Below are 15,599 nucleotides of genomic sequence, written 5' to 3' on the forward strand. Positions count from 1 at the left end.
CAATCTAAGCCCGGAGGATCAATGTAAACTAGCCCTGCGCAGTGCAGCAAACAAAACATCAATTTTTCATGAGTAGCATGTGACACCTTCCACTACATCATCATGATCATTAGGTATACCAGGGACCTTGCTGTGACATTGGTGTCGCAAGCTCATCAGAGGGAGCTGGATAGTAAATTTGCAGCGAAGAACACACTCACAATTCCTTTTCAATGGCTGAATGACCTTAATGGATGCAATTTCGCTAGTTTGCCTTTGTCCATAAACAGCATGGACAGCTATAGATTCAGCTCAGTTGACTTCATTTACATGCCGTGTGAATCAGCTGTGGCTGCTGTGAGGCTGGAATCTGTGATGATGGTGTTTTTGATAAAGCAGCCGCCAGCTTGATCCCAGGCGAGTGCGCTCGGCACATAAAGAGATTTCTCTTTCCCTAAGCTCATGATTGTGGGTTTGTGACCTCAGCTTGTGTCATTAGGAGCACTCTGGTGTAACACCACTCCACATCCACTCATAAAGCAGGGAGACTCAATGAGGAGTGACTGTAAAAATATTGTAATTCCGACAGGAGACATAGCATCTATCAATCCTGTGAGTGGATGGGGGGTGAGCTGTGTGTTTTGTTGAGGGCTGCACAGCAGACTGGATCTGTTTCACACACTGGTGACCCTGCAGGCTTTTCTTGACACAGTCTGTTTACATTAAAGGGGATAAATCAGAGGGAAAGACTCTGTAAATGTGCAGACTTCAGGGGAGACAGTCTGATGTGGACATTTAAGGTTCTTAAATGTAAAGTGTGTTTAATTCTGGATTAATGACAAATTAATCATAAAAGTGGAAAAAAAAAACTGTTGCCATTTGAGCAGAATATGAAAACATCTAAAATATGTCAAATACAGGTCAATGTCTTCTCTCTGCTGAGCCCGGCCCACATACCGAACGTTGTGCCAGCGTCAGGCCTGGAGACAGAGGACACGATGACGAAGCCGAAGCCCTCGTTCTCGCCGCGCTGGATCTCCACGTCGTACGGCTGCAGGGCCGCGGGCACCACAGCGCTGCCACTGCCGCCGCCTCCCCCGCTGCCGATGCCGCTGGTGGAGCCGCTGCCGGAGCTGACGGTGTTGAGAGAGTTCTGGCTGCCCTGGGGGGTCCGCTTGCCTTCTGTCAGGGAGGGGGCCTGGGTGCTGCTGTGGTGGGAAGAGGCCGGGGAGGGTGGCACCTCACCCTCCCCTTTAGACCCTGAGATGGAGGAGGGAGTGGAGGACGGACGGGTGACATGGGGGGGAAGTAGAAGAGAGAGGAGGAAGAACAGAGAGGAAGTAGACGGGAGGGGAGGACGTAGAAAGAAGAGGAAGCAGAAGGGAGACGTTCAGAAAAGGTCCCCACTGAGCTCCCGCTAGTGATGCACCGTATGCTGAGAGAGTTTATGAGAGAGTGTGCATGTTTCTCTGACCTGGTGTGTGTGTACAGTATATGTCAGCCAGCCAGGTGCTCTTGACTTCCTCACCTCCAAATCCGGAGCCTTTGCGTCGGACGGTGAGGTTGACGTGGCCCTGCTTGGCGGCCTGCTGCATCAGCTGCACCACCAGCTGGTGTGACTTGCCCACCACGGCCGTGCCGTCCACACAGATGAGCTCGTCCCCCGAGCGCAGGCGGCCGTCCTCGTCCGCCGCGCCGTACTTCACTATGTGCCCGATGTAGATCTACACAGCAGCACAGAAAAACATCCTCAGTCGCTACGGTGAGCTCACATGACTTGTCCTACTGTGTGTGGATCTATGAAACAGATAGAAGACATTAAGGGCTTTGTGCCGCCCTGCAGTTGGTTCTGAGTGGGAGACAGCAGATATCTGTCTGTGGGATGTCAATGGATGTCTACCAGCCCACAGCATCCTTGGCACAATAAACAAGCGTTAACTCTTCTGGGTCAGTAGACCTGCTGCCTTCAGCATCATTCCATCTCTCCATCCTGCTTTCTCTTTACCACTCTCTCTTCTCTATCCAAATCAAATAAAAGATGGAGCCCAACCAAAGGCTTGTGGGTGAGGCCCTAACTTTCTTTAACAAGCTGTCTAAATGAACCTCTGGAGAGCAGTAGCTCCAGTCAGAGGCTGTACTGCTCTGTGTTCTGCTACCCTGCCACTGGGACACAATCAGACAAGCAGCAAGACACCCAAACAGACAGATGGACGGACAGATAGCAGACAGAAAACTTGGGGTAAAAAAACAAACTGACCGAGAGAGAGAGAAATAAAAACTGCAAAAAGGTTGTCTAGAAGTTGGTGGTAAACAGAAGTTGAACACATAATAAGTGTTGTAGCATCCTCTGCACAGTGAGTGAGACAAGAGTGTGGCAGGGTGTGCACTGTTTTAGTTGTGAATGTAACTGAGAGTAAAGAGACCCACTGGGGACATGTTTCCTCTTGCAGTCTGAGATATGTTTCATCATCAGTGAGTTCTTCTCTAGCACTACGGGTGAACTAAAGGCTTGCATTTGTCAGGGCACAATTGGCCCAGTCTGAACCAATTTTACAGCATAATATACTTGAAAGGGAAAACTTTTTTTCAAAGTTTGCTTAAAGATATAAAAAAAGAAATGTTGGGAAAATTTGTATTACGTAAAAACTAAATCATTGTATTTGGATTACCAATTTGTGATGTGTTTCAGAAAAGAATATCTGAGATGAAAACAAACACTAAGACAGAGGGGTGGGACTGGAAGGTGGAGGGATACTCACCGGCTCCCCGGGCTCATTTCCTCCCAAGATGCGGAATCCAAAACCTGTATCCTTCCGCCACAGGAAGATGTCCTGCTCCTGGCAGTCTGGCACTGAAACACACAGCAAGAACCAGACAGCTCAGAGGAGGTGAACAACACAGAACCTGGAGGCTGAACAAACTCAGCTGTGTAATCACTAACTACTCATTAAGAGAAAATATTATAATATTATATTATAATTGATTATCCTGACTAAATTGAGTTAATTTTTGTCTCGAGATGATGATGATCAGTTTCCATCCACAGGGTGTGAACAGAGCGTGTGGTCCAGGTACAAGACACTCCCCTGGCTCAGTGTAAGGGAGGACACACAGTGTTTGTCTGCTGACAGGCTCACTGTTCTGAAGTACAGGGTACCCACAGGCCAGAGGAGAGAGGACACAGCAGGCTGATCATGCTCTCAGTGGGAATATGACCTCACCACTCTGCAGCACACACTCACACACACATATGCAGGCTATATGAGGGCACAAGTGACTGGTTCCCAGTCTGTTCACCCACAACGCCAGTTTGCACGGACCATTTTTCCTCAACTGCCGTCAGGCTGCAAGGCTGCCGCACTAGGCCAGCCCAGGGCCCATTAGCCCTCATCTATTCCTCTCTCCTGCTGTGTTTGGGTGTGTGTGTTTCTGTGTGTGTTTGTGAAAGAGAAAGATAGAGGCAGTATCTGCAGGCCAAGTAATTAACCGTCTCTTGACCCCTGTCGATTGATAAAAGATCCTGAACGTGCACGTACCTGTACACTAACATACACGTATACACATACACACACACACACACACATTATAGTTAGGGAGTGGAGATTTCAGGTAGCCTCCTAGGGGCAGACCAAATGGCTCTGGCTGAAGGGGCCCAGCATGTGTCACCCCTCTGTCCAGCCATGGCCTGCCTCAAAGATGTCATCTGCCCACATTCTGTTGCAGTCCTGGAACAGGCAACAACCTCCAGAGAGCAGCAAACATTGCTATAACTAAACTACATATCTTCCATATGCATTTGTGGATATACACTGTAGCACGTGTTCCCACTTTGCTCTTCCTCTCCTACCGTAATGCTGCCCCCTCACACAGCAGCCTCACCAAAGGCTGCAGCTCCTCGACGGGTTATCAAACAGATACGTATACCAATCAGGCCCAGCTTAAGGCAGCCTCACCGGGCCCAGTTAATATTTAATCAGCTACAGACCTAGATTCCAAGGCTGTGTGATAAACCAGCATTGCCACACCGCCCGCATGCGAGGCTGGCAACCGTCACAGCTCCCTGATGACTTCAGGCATCCTGCTTCACACACACGTACACAACCACGCACGCACACACATGCACCAACACACATACACAACCACGCACGCACACACATGCACCAACACACCCCCACATTTACATATTCTTTTGAGCCTTTTGCTGTTACCTATGTGTATAGGGAGAGGTTTGGTGGTGTCGATGCAGCAGGAATGGCAGCCATTATTCAGAGAACGCGTCCATTACTCTCTCAGGAGTGTCTTGTATGGAGAACAGTAAATTAGTAAGGTGGTGCCCTTATTGAATCTCTGCATACACAATGCAGGACGTTGTTCTGATGTGGAAGATGTGGAGGAGTCTTATAGGCTGCTTGGCCTTACCTCTCCACCAAACTGCCAGCTAACAGATCAAACTCGGACTTCTCATGCAGGATAAACTATACTGTATATAGCTGTTGATGCAGGCACTGTTTGGTCATATCTAAATATATCAAATGTATTTGTTGAGAGAGCCAGGTTGTGTGTTGTGATGTGTGCTCCTTTATCCCTGCCCTCTTCCGGTAGTGTCGCGGTACATACACCTACACACACCTAAAATATACTTCCTCTGACGGATGATGGCGTGCTGTTCTGAAGGAGTTGGAGGCAGCATAATAACACACACACTGTTTGTTAATTCTGCCCAGTACACAACACTGCCAATTAATAGGAGATATTGTGTCAGTCATTTTTGAGGAACTTTTTGTCACAAAGTCAGACTTGACTCACTGAGCTCACACGCACGCACACACACACTCATACCTTCTTTGTGGCTCCCACACAGTGCTTGACAATGCTTCTACTCCAGGAGTCAATGCCCCCACCCCCACAGTTAGAAAAACGGATACACTTGGTACTCCAAACAGAATAATCTGGTGTTTGAAGAGCTTCTTCATTCCCAATATAAAAAGGCCTGGAAATATAGTCACTATTCCTTCCACACAGAAAAGTACGCCTGTCATATTAAAACCTCCAAACACTACTATATTATGCAAAATGACAGTTTGTAATGTATTAGTGCACATTTGAATATGGAGCCCACTCACATCTGCTCTCGTACATGCTCCTAGACTGGGCCCAGATCTTGAAGGGGTCTGGCTTCTTCTGAAGGGTGAGGGTACCGTCTGCAGGGTCCTGGGGGGGCAGGCCCGGCAGGGGCTGGGTAGGAGCAGCCGGAGTGGGTCCCCCCGCCTCGCTGGGCATGGTGGAGGGAAGGTGGCTGGGGGAGTCGGTGTGGGTGCTGCGATGGCTGCACACACTGTGCTGGGAACTGTTCTGGCTGTCCTTCCTCTCCAGCTGCTGCTGGATGGACACAGCAGAGAGGGGTACAGTGAGGGAAGGAGGGGTCAAATGGAGAGATATTTTAGATGTAGGGGGTAATAAAGAGAGAGAAGGAGGTTGTGAATGATGGAATGCAGTCAACACAATTGACAAAATGAAAGGAAGGATGTACAAAGATGACAAAGAGATGGAAAAAATATCCAAGGTCCTTCTTTTAGAAATGTTGCACTTGTCGATCTGTGAAAGCTGTGCAGGATTTGAGATAAGACATGGTTTCTATGACGCCCACACACAGTGCATTCATCGTCCAACTTTTCATTTCTGTTTCAGAAATGTGACAACAATATATATGTGAACACACACAAACGATTAACTCTGACGCCATAAAAAGTCAACTGACACATAAAAGAAAGTTACAACATACATGTCAGTCCTCATATTCAACGCAAAATCATTCACAACACACAAGATACCCTAACAGTAAAAACATTCAAGCTCAGCTTCTTATTAATAAGGAGAAGAAAGCATATACTGCTTACTCCTTATGTGATCTAATAAGACGTTGCATGACCTGCTAAGACAATGCACTGAACCACAGGCATATGGAAGTCTACTCTGCATACATATACAAGCCTCGCGCTCCAGGCAGAAAGGCTCTTAAAGGCTGCCACGTAGTTGCATGTAGCCTGACATTTCAATGATATAACACAGAGACAAAAAACACAGCTTTTCCTCTGAGAAAAACTAATCGTTAGTGACAGTCGACCAGGGTCACCATTGGCCCTGCTCAACCCCCACAGTGCTGCCCCTCCCCCACAAACTACGGTCACATGACCTCAATTGGCAACGCCCCCCCAGGCATGACTGATGTCATCTCAAACTAATCCCTAATCCCAAATATATCCTGCTGGCCTGCCTGTCTGCCTGCCCGGCTGTATGCCTGCCTGTTGAGAACCAAACTAGTATCAGTCCACTTTTGTGTGCTCAAACTCTAAATACATAGACCTGAGGCCAGCTCTCCTGCTGGAAATAATGCTTCAGAGGGACTAGAGATGCCTAGAAACCTGTCTCCGTAAGGGTCGCCAAGGCTAGATTAGGTGCTGCAAAGCTGGAGTGGTGTCTTCAGTATCCATCAGGTCAAGATGAGTTGTAAAAATAAGGAGGCGTTTGCTCTTTAAGCCTCTGAATAAAACGACTGAGAGAGCGTCCCACCGCTCCTACACCAGAGCGACCTACACCAGAGCGTCCTATACCAGAGCGTCCTATACCAGAGCGTCCTATACCAGAGCGTCCTATACCAGAGCGTCCTATACCAGAGCGTCCTACACCAGAGCGTCCTATACCAGAGCGTCCTATACCAGAGCGTCCTATACCAGAGCGTCCTACACCAGAGCGTCCTATACCAGAGCGTCCTACACCAGAGCGTCCTATACCAGAGCGTCCTACACCAGAGCGTCCTACACCAGAGCTCTCAGCCTCTCCTCTCCTCTGTACTCACTGTCTCCTACGTCTGCTCCCAGCTTTGCTCTCCATTTCTGTCTTCTTTCTCTCTTGTCTGCTCAAGCTAACTTCAGTGTTTTACCTATAATTGTGCACCCTCCTCCTCCACCTCTCCATCCCTGTCTGCCTCGTCTCTTCAGCCGTGCCCTGCTCCCTCCCCAGCAGCTGGTCACCATTACAACAACTCAATCAGGCCACCCAGGCTACCCTTAATCAGTCATAACATGACAGCATGGGAGGGGGACATTGTGTCGAGTGTAGAGCAGGAAAAAGAGGGATATGTAGAACAAGAGGGAGAGAAGAGGGAAAGGAGAGAACTAGTGAAAGAAAAGAAAGGTGAGAGAAAAGGAGGCAGCAGGGAATAGAAGGGCAGAGATTGAGTGAGAAAGTAAGGGGGAAAAGAGAGATAGAATGGAAGAGGGATTGAGCAGGATAAAAGACAGAAAGAGAGCTAGAAAAGATTTATGGAGCTCTGGATAGAGCCGAAAAGAAAGATTAGAAAACCTTATCTCCAACGCTATTGTTTCTATATAAGCCCTCATATCCATCCGGTAAAAAGAAATCATGCACCTGGGGAAATACGGCAACACACACACATACGCACACACACACACGCACACACACTAAAGAAAGGAGTTGATAGGGTACTCACCACCAGCTTAGGACTCCTCTTGGCCGGCACCACTCCTGCAAAGCAGCGGCAGAGAGACAGAGAGAGCATTAAAGACCGGTGTGACTCGTTCCCTGTCCCCCCGCCAGGCATTAACAGCGACTCCCCAGGACGGATGGACAGAGGATCAAGGAACGGTGGGGTCCTCTCGAGCTGATCTGAGAGCAGCCAGCCCAGCTCTTGCTCTCTCCCCGTACTGCTCTCTGAGAGCCTCTGAGCTGCACTAGCCTGGTGGATCTCCTCCTCCCCCCCCGCGCTGTGCTCTGCTCCACTCTGCTCCGCGTGGCGTAGCGCTCTCACCCGCGCTGCTCGGCTAGGAGGGGAGCCACTGATCTGTCAGCACAAGCCAGGCTGACTGCTGCAGATGCAGCTGGAGCTGCCCTCCTCCACAGATCCACAGATCCACCCTGCCAGCCACCCAGCTGGCCGGCCAGCCAGTCAGTCAGTCAGCCGGTGATCCACACACACACACCAGCCGAGCAGTCGGCTGCTGCAGCGGTTCGACCCAGGTGCAGGCAGAATCTCAACTATTACCCGAGGAGCAGGGGTCCAATAGTCTGAGTAGGGTGTCACAGCCGAGCGTCAGTGTGTACATCTTCTGCCCTGCTGTCTCTTCACCTACAGACGTGGCTCCTTACTCCAGGCTAACACATTGAGAAGCAGATCTTGTCTCCTTCCCTTCTCTCCCTTCTCCCGCTATCTTTTTCTTTCCAGTGCCCTCCCCCTCCCCCTTGCTTGCTAGCACCCTCTCTCTCTCTCTCTCTCTCTCTCTCTCTCTCGGTCTCTCTTTTGCGCTCTTGCTCACATACACAGAAACACACAGAGAGAGTCACCCAGGAGATCAATCTCACACCTCCTAATGAAATATTCACACAGAGAGTAAACTGTCGGGGGAGAGGATTCAAAGCCTGTCGGGACTAATGGCGTGATGAAGAATGAGCTTTCACAGCGAGCAGTATATCGTACAGGCTCCACATCACAGGATTCCTTCCGATATTTCCAGAAGGATTGGTAAACATTGCAAGCATGTTAGGATGTTTATCAACCTGTTGTGCCACCTGTTTTGTCACAAAATAGATATGTGACTGCAGCTTGGCATGGAGCAAGGTCACTGAGTGAGCATGACAGATGTGAGCCTCTTCTAATACATTTGTTGTATTCACACAACCGACATCTCTACTACTGCATCTTTCACTACAGCGAAGTGACAGATGACACAAACTATCAGCTAGAGTCAATTAGTTCTACTGTAGTATTGACTGATAAGGCAGAATCACACTTGAAAACTTGTTTGTAATGTAATCCTCCAGATTTCTGTACTTTTGCTTAGCATGGTTTAAATGGCCAGCATAGCTGTGTCTCCTCCAGTGGCAACACGATTTTCTTAATAGTCCCTGAGACTATGTTCTACTCGGCAACCGCAGCAATAAAGTCGGCCGCTCTTTCATCTTAAACGGTGTGAAGAGATCCATATCCTAAAGCTCCCTCACCTGATAACCAACACACAGGCAATACAACACTCCCAAAGCATCAGGAGAACATTCTTTCAACATTAACAATCGTGAGTGTAGGAGAGCATCATGCCCTTTCTTGAGTCATCCTGCTGCATCGGCAAAAATCATTAAATGTTAAAACTTTCGGTTGCTGCAAAACCCCTCTCTACACGATTCATAATTCATCCTCTCGCTCTTCCCTCTTTTCTATCCTTCCCTCTTTCACTCAGAGGGCAGGATCTCCTGTAGTAACAGGAGGTAACCACCCAGCTCCTGGCTGGAGCGGGAGTTGATGGCACATGACCATGTGTTTCAAGGTATACGTGTGTAAATATGTACAGTATGCATGTGAGTCTATGTATATGACTGTGTAGTGCCTGTATAAATGTACGTGTGTGTGTCAATGTGTTCCTCAAAACAAACACAGAAGGTCAGGTGTCAATACAAGTGTGATGCACAATGCATGCAGTGGATTGTAACTAGTCAAACAATTAAAGAGACCTCCAGGAAGTGAGACCACGACTGCACATACTATTCTTATACTGCTATGCCTTTTACACAAAGTTGCAGTCCATTCAGAGCAACCTTGAGCAGCTTTACCTTCCTGTTCGCACAGGTCACGGGTCCAATTCCAATTCAGTCAGTTCAACGATGTAACAGGTCAAAAAAACATGTGGGACAGAGCTCTGTTAATACTCCATGAGCATCGACATGGACTGAATCCCAGCCTCTCTCTCCAGTCTTTAGCCTGTGTCAGCCAGAACAGCTGACCATAATGTTGCGCTCCCCCTAATGCATGTTCATGCCTGGCTTAGCAATCAACTCCGTTAAAGCAGTTGCAGCACTGGGATATTGATGTACATGCCTTTTATGTCTTCCCCCTGCAGCCAGTGTGAGCCAGTGCACCTGTTACACGCTCCTGTACATTCATGAAACGCCAACATTCTGCACTTGTAGGGGAACAGACGTACTGTACTGTATATGGAAATGTATCGTGCACATGAGCGAGGAACCAACATACAGTAGCCTAAATTATGCATTGCGATCACACTATTGGCTGGTCTCTTGTGCTGAAGCAGCCGAATGATAACCAGGCTCATCTCTGAAACGGAACAATTAATCCATTTCCGCCTGTCGCCATACAAAAAGGCTGGCGATTGATCACTGAGGATGAAACACAAGCTTAAAAGGTCCAGGCTTGTGAATACTGATCGGACCATGCCAGCAGAATGACTAAGAGCCAAGCCCAGATATAATTCAACTCGAAGGCAAGTAAACAAGCAGGAAGAAGAATGGGCAGGGCGGTGTGGGAATGGTGGGTAGAGGGGGCAAGGAGGGAAGAAAGCTGTAGTGTAGTAGACTGGCATGGCTCTGTGTGACACACTGGATGGTGTTCCAGCTTGGACGCACAGAGAGAGAGAGAGAGAGAGAGAGAGAGAGAGAGAGAGAGAGAGAGAGAGAGAGAGAGAGAGAGAGAGAGGAGAGAGAGAGAGAGAGGGAGAGAGAGAGAGAGAGAGAGAGAGAGAGAGAGGAGAGAGAGAGAGAGAGAGAGAGAGAATACATATATACTGGAGAGAGAGAAAGGGAAAGAGTGAACCGAGAAAAATATGAAAAATGGGGGAGCGAAAGAGAGAATGAGTAGAATGAAATCATAGAAAGAGGGGGAGGGGAGAGACAGAGAGATGCAGCAGTGTGTATGTACAGTGTGCATGCCAACACACTTCCATGCCAAATATGTGTTTCTGCCAGTTATGTGTTCACTGCACTGTATGTGTTGGGCTGTGCATGAGCATGTGTGTGGGGGGGTAGGGTGGTCCTCTTTCATGACTTGCCTTGCAAAGGATGTGCTGGCCATCTGTCACATTTGTGTCATAAATAGGGTGTGTGCATGTGTGTGAGAGTGTTTGTATCTGCATGTGTATTGGGGGGCTCCCAATGCCCCCATTTCACACAGCAGATAATCTGTAGCAGGATAGAGGCTTGCAGGATTGTACACTCATTAATAAAACTGTCAAGAACAAGTTGGTAAAAGACAGAAAACGTGATGCTTCAGGATGTGTGTGGGTGCATGTGTGTAGGCAGGTCATCTTTCCACTCTAGAACTGCTGTGAACAAATCCAGGCTTTTCCAACCTTGCTGAAGTGAATGGCTTGTGGGTTAAATTCTCTGTTCTGTTCAGACAGTGGCCTTGGTGGATTTAGTGCCCACACTGAGCCAGAAGGGCTTTTGTTACAAGAAGCACTACATCGTGCAGCACATAAGCAGTATGGTCTTTTGTTTGGACAAACTTCACAATTTTTCTTCTTCTTAGTGTAAGGCTATGTAAGGCTAACCCTTACTACCACATCCGCCATCTCCCATTGATTTCTCTCTCTCTCTCTCTCTCTCTCTCTCTCTCTCTCTCTCTCTCTCTCTCTCTCTCTCCTCTCTCTCTCTCTCTCTCTCACTCTCTCACTCTCACTCTCACTCTCACTCTCACTCTCACTCTCACTCTGTCTCTGTCTCTCTCTCTCTCTCTCTCTCTCCTCTCTCTCTCTATCTATCTATCTCTCTCCCTTTGTGTCTTTCTCTCTTCTCTCTATGTCTCTCTTTCTGTCTTTCTCTATTATGATCATGCACTCCTATGCCTCTCAAGGATAGTAAGGACCAACTAAGTTGCTGTACAATATTGCCATGGCAACAAAGGCAAGGCAGGATGGAAGAGGCAGGAGTTGAAAGGGAACAAGGTGATGATCCGAGAGGGAAGGACATCCTATAGCACCATATACACTCACACTTACTGTGTAGTCCTTCTCTATGGTCTTCTCTCTGGTCTCCTTACACCTTCCTATTCTCTTTTCACTAGAAATGGGGACAGTATTCAAGTCATACTAATACTTTGTTTAGCTACCAAACTTTCTGGCTAACCAGTTCCTTTTCTCTGCAGACTCCATGGTCTGATTTGTCTCCATCTCCCACTGCCCAAAATCCATGTTCCCGTATTGCCCCCCCTTGAAGCGTTATTCAATAGGTGCAGGATTGAAAGTAGGACACCCATTTGTTATGTTGTCCCAAAGCCAAGACATAGTTCTGTTCATTTCAGACACATTGTTCTGCTATTGTGGAACCCATTGAGGTATTGACAAAAATGCATTATTGCTTTCCATTAACATTGCAGGGGTTTGTTTTCCATGCTTTTTATTGAAATGCAAGCAAAAACATAACCTTACCCAGAATTCTCCATTTGAGCTGTTTTTCCCCACAAACAAAAAAACGTTCTCATTTTTATGGAAACTCTGGACTTTTATGGAAATGCTGAACAGTCGACTCATTATAACAGTGTTTCTGCTCACATTCAGGCAGACTAAGACTGTGACAATGCTGACAGCTCAATCTGAGTCCCTCATGGCAAAATGGCAATCATAGCGGTCTCTTTAATACAAAATCACTTTTCGACTGGAAGGGAAAATGGTGAGCCCTAGATGCGTTAAGGATTTGAATAGCAGCCTTTTATTGAAGTGTAGTTCCTGATGTCATTAAGTGGTGATAGGATCAAGTAAATTGTTAACATTAGTAGTGAGTGAATATCGCAGTTAAGCAACCAGCCATGGCCAGGAGTAGGAGTGGACATGTATAGCTCCATCTTTTCTTTCACCTAGTCCTTGAATCAAAATGAATGACACATTTCTGGCGGTTGTTTGTTTGCTACCTTCAGTACTCTCTCTCTCTGTCTCTCCGCCCCTTTTATTGTATTTCCTATGTCCAACGTAATATGCAAAACGAGACATGCAAGTTCGACATACAGTCAGCCATACAAAGTTCTCAGTTCTCAGACAGTGAGAGAAAGATAAGAGATAGAAAAAGAGAGAGATAGAGAGAGAAGAAGATAGATAAAGAGATCATACACAAAGGCTGGCGCAAGACTGACTGGGAGATGGGAGCAGAGGAGAGGGAGAGTAGGGTCAGAGGAGCAGCTCAGCTCCATCCATATTCATGACACAGAAGAGATACTCTGACCTGACACCCCATTACTCCTCTCCTCCGTCCTCCCCTCTCCCATCTTCACCCAGCCTCTACCATCCACGCTTGCCCTCTTAACCATTCTCTACATCGCTGAACCTCCATCGCTTCCTCCATCACCCACCGTCTAAACTCTCTCTTCTCATGTGGTCACAGTGACTCACCATCGCCTTCCACCCACACCTTCCTTTCCTTTTACTCACAGACCGACTCCTCCATTCATTCCCCAGCTTCTTTTTCACACCCCACGGATTCACCCCTGAGCAGTGAACTATCCGCTCATCTCCTCTATCGGAACCCTCCCATCATCCATCCACCCTCTCCTGGAAGGAGCGCTCCTCACCTCTCTGCACCAGCATGGTGACCTCGCTGCCTCGGGGACACTTGCTAAGCAGGTCCACCACCTGGTTGTGGCTCATGTTCTGGACGTTCCTCTTGTTGACCTCCATCAGAATGTCCCCCTCCTTCAGGCCCCGGCAGCGGGGATAGTCCACTATCTGCTTCACCCTCTGGCCCCCGCCTGTCAGGCTGTCAGCTATGGTGAAGCCGAAGCCCTTGTCTCCCTTCTCCATGTGGACGGTGATGAGCTCCGGCTGGGTGGCGATGGAAGAGGCCAGGGTCTGCACGTCGCTGGTGTAGCCGTGCGAGCCGTTGGAGGCCACCTCGGCTGAGGGGCTGTGGGGGCGGGGCTCCCTCATGCCGTTGATGGGGCCGCCGCTCTGGCTGCTGTGGCTGGAGGGCGAGTCGTAGCTCTCCTGGCCGTTGACGATGATGGGCTCCTTGTCCACGATGGCCACGGAGGTGACCAGGCTGGTGTTGGGGTCGTCGGGGTCAAAGGGCAGGGGGTAGCCGCGGCACAGGGCCAGGTCCACCATGGAGCCGATGGGGATGGACTGGAAGATCTTCACCACCTGGGCGTGGGTGTAGCCGAGCACGATGGTGTCGTTCACACTCACAATGACATCACCTGCAGGAGGGAGGATTGCAGGGAGTCCTGGGGGGTTAGGTGCTATGTGCTGCTATTGAAAGTAAGCAGTAAAGAAGTGACCTCAATGAAAATCAAAGGATAAAAAAATAGTTTGAAGAATGTCAAGACATTTGGTACTGGTAACCATAGCAGCCATTGTACTGCACAATATCACTGTGTACACTAGGCCCCCTGTGGGCCAAAGCAGAGTACTGCACCTGTCTCCATCTTGCCATCCACGGCAGCAGGCCCATCCAGGACCAAACTCTTGATCTGCAGGAACTCATCTGGCTCGTCACCCCCAACAACGGTGAAACCGAACCCGCGGCGACTCTTCTTCAGTTTGGTGTTGATGAAGGTCCCCTTCAGCTCCGCTGGGTTCCTCGTGAAGAACGGCTTCCCTCCTGGCAACACAGCCCAACAACACACTCCTTCATCACTCCATCCTCTTATATCCTCTGTTTATATAAGGTAGTGTACAGCATATCTATGGCTATACATGAATCTATGGTATCTATGGTAACTATACATGAACAGCACATGTGTATGTGTGTACAGTATACGAGTATGTGCGTTTGTGTATGCTTATGTTAGATGCATACTACTGTAGCGAAATGCAATCAATCAATCAATCTATGTATCTATGTATCTATTTGTCTGTCTGTCTATTTAAATCTTAATTACACAGAGCCACACAGAAGAAACCTAGGGCAGGAGAGTTCCATTTTTATCCTGGTTCAAGAACAGCAGCCTCCCTTGGAGAGTGTGCTCCACCCACTTCTCCCAGCCATCACAGTGGATTACTCATAGCTGACACTCAAACAGCAGTTCACTATGCTAATTGAATGTGTGGGCTGAGAAATTGAGGTACCCTAACCTTATGGGATAATTGTTTTATCCTGTGTTGGAAAACTTGTAACCTTTGGCCTAAAGGGGACTGAATGATGTAACCTGTGTACAATTAATTAGACTCAGTGTCTGGTTGAGAGCTAGTGTCTGAGTGGGTGTGTATGTGTGTGTCTGTATAGACGTACGTTTGGGCCCTCCAGGGCCAGGGGGCAGAGGGGGTGGGACCTGGGGGTCGCGGTAGGTCTCCAGGTGATTGGTTGCGTAGTTGGCCAAGGGTCCACCAGCAGAGGAGTGCTCCTCTATCCACTCTGCATGGAGACACGGACCGAGGCTGTTAATACACCCCCTCACCCCCACACATACAGCACCAAACACACACATGCATATGTGAACAAACACACAGGAACGCACACCTACACCCCACATACACTCACTCAAGCATGTACAATTTCACAAAATCTATTTGCACATAAATACAGACAAACCTCCAGACAAGTACACAAGCACCACCCACACAATTTACTGGAACCTAAACCTACTTGCTCACTTGCACAGCAACACAAACGTAGAGCTACATAAGTGACATTATGACTCATAAACAAGCTATTGTATTTGCAATAAATAAAAAAGGTTGTTACACATTACAGTATATCATTACAATTTCAATACATTTCAAAAGCACATTGCGTCACTGTGTGGCCAAAACACTTAGCAAGCATGATATTAGCAGATTGCACATGGATGGTAGTTCTGAAAGAACTGTTAAAGAAATACACTAGTTGTA

At 48.1% G+C, this 15,599-nt stretch overlaps 1 protein-coding gene across 2 annotated transcripts in view; it reads right to left on the bottom strand.

Annotated features, from left to right (window-relative positions):
• LOC124480836 (membrane-associated guanylate kinase, WW and PDZ domain-containing protein 1-like) overlaps positions 1-15,599 on the bottom strand; it is a 73,387-nt gene that overhangs the window by 9,442 nt on the left and 48,346 nt on the right. For both annotated transcript variants that reach the window (XM_047040477.1, XM_047040476.1), the window contains exons 10-17: positions 15,001-15,123; positions 14,185-14,370; positions 13,343-13,966; positions 7,490-7,524; positions 5,103-5,358; positions 2,739-2,830; positions 1,508-1,703; positions 937-1,239 (exon numbers count right to left, since the gene is read on the bottom strand). In XM_047040477.1, the coding sequence (XP_046896433.1) occupies positions 937-1,239; positions 1,508-1,703; positions 2,739-2,830; positions 5,103-5,358; positions 7,490-7,524; positions 13,343-13,966; positions 14,185-14,370; positions 15,001-15,123 (1,815 nt within the window). The remainder of the gene's footprint in view (positions 1-936; positions 1,240-1,507; positions 1,704-2,738; positions 2,831-5,102; positions 5,359-7,489; positions 7,525-13,342; positions 13,967-14,184; positions 14,371-15,000; positions 15,124-15,599) is intronic.

Source organism: Hypomesus transpacificus, chromosome 18, assembly GCF_021917145.1.
Source record: "Hypomesus transpacificus isolate Combined female chromosome 18, fHypTra1, whole genome shotgun sequence".
NCBI classification, from domain to species: domain Eukaryota; kingdom Metazoa; phylum Chordata; class Actinopteri; order Osmeriformes; family Osmeridae; genus Hypomesus; species Hypomesus transpacificus.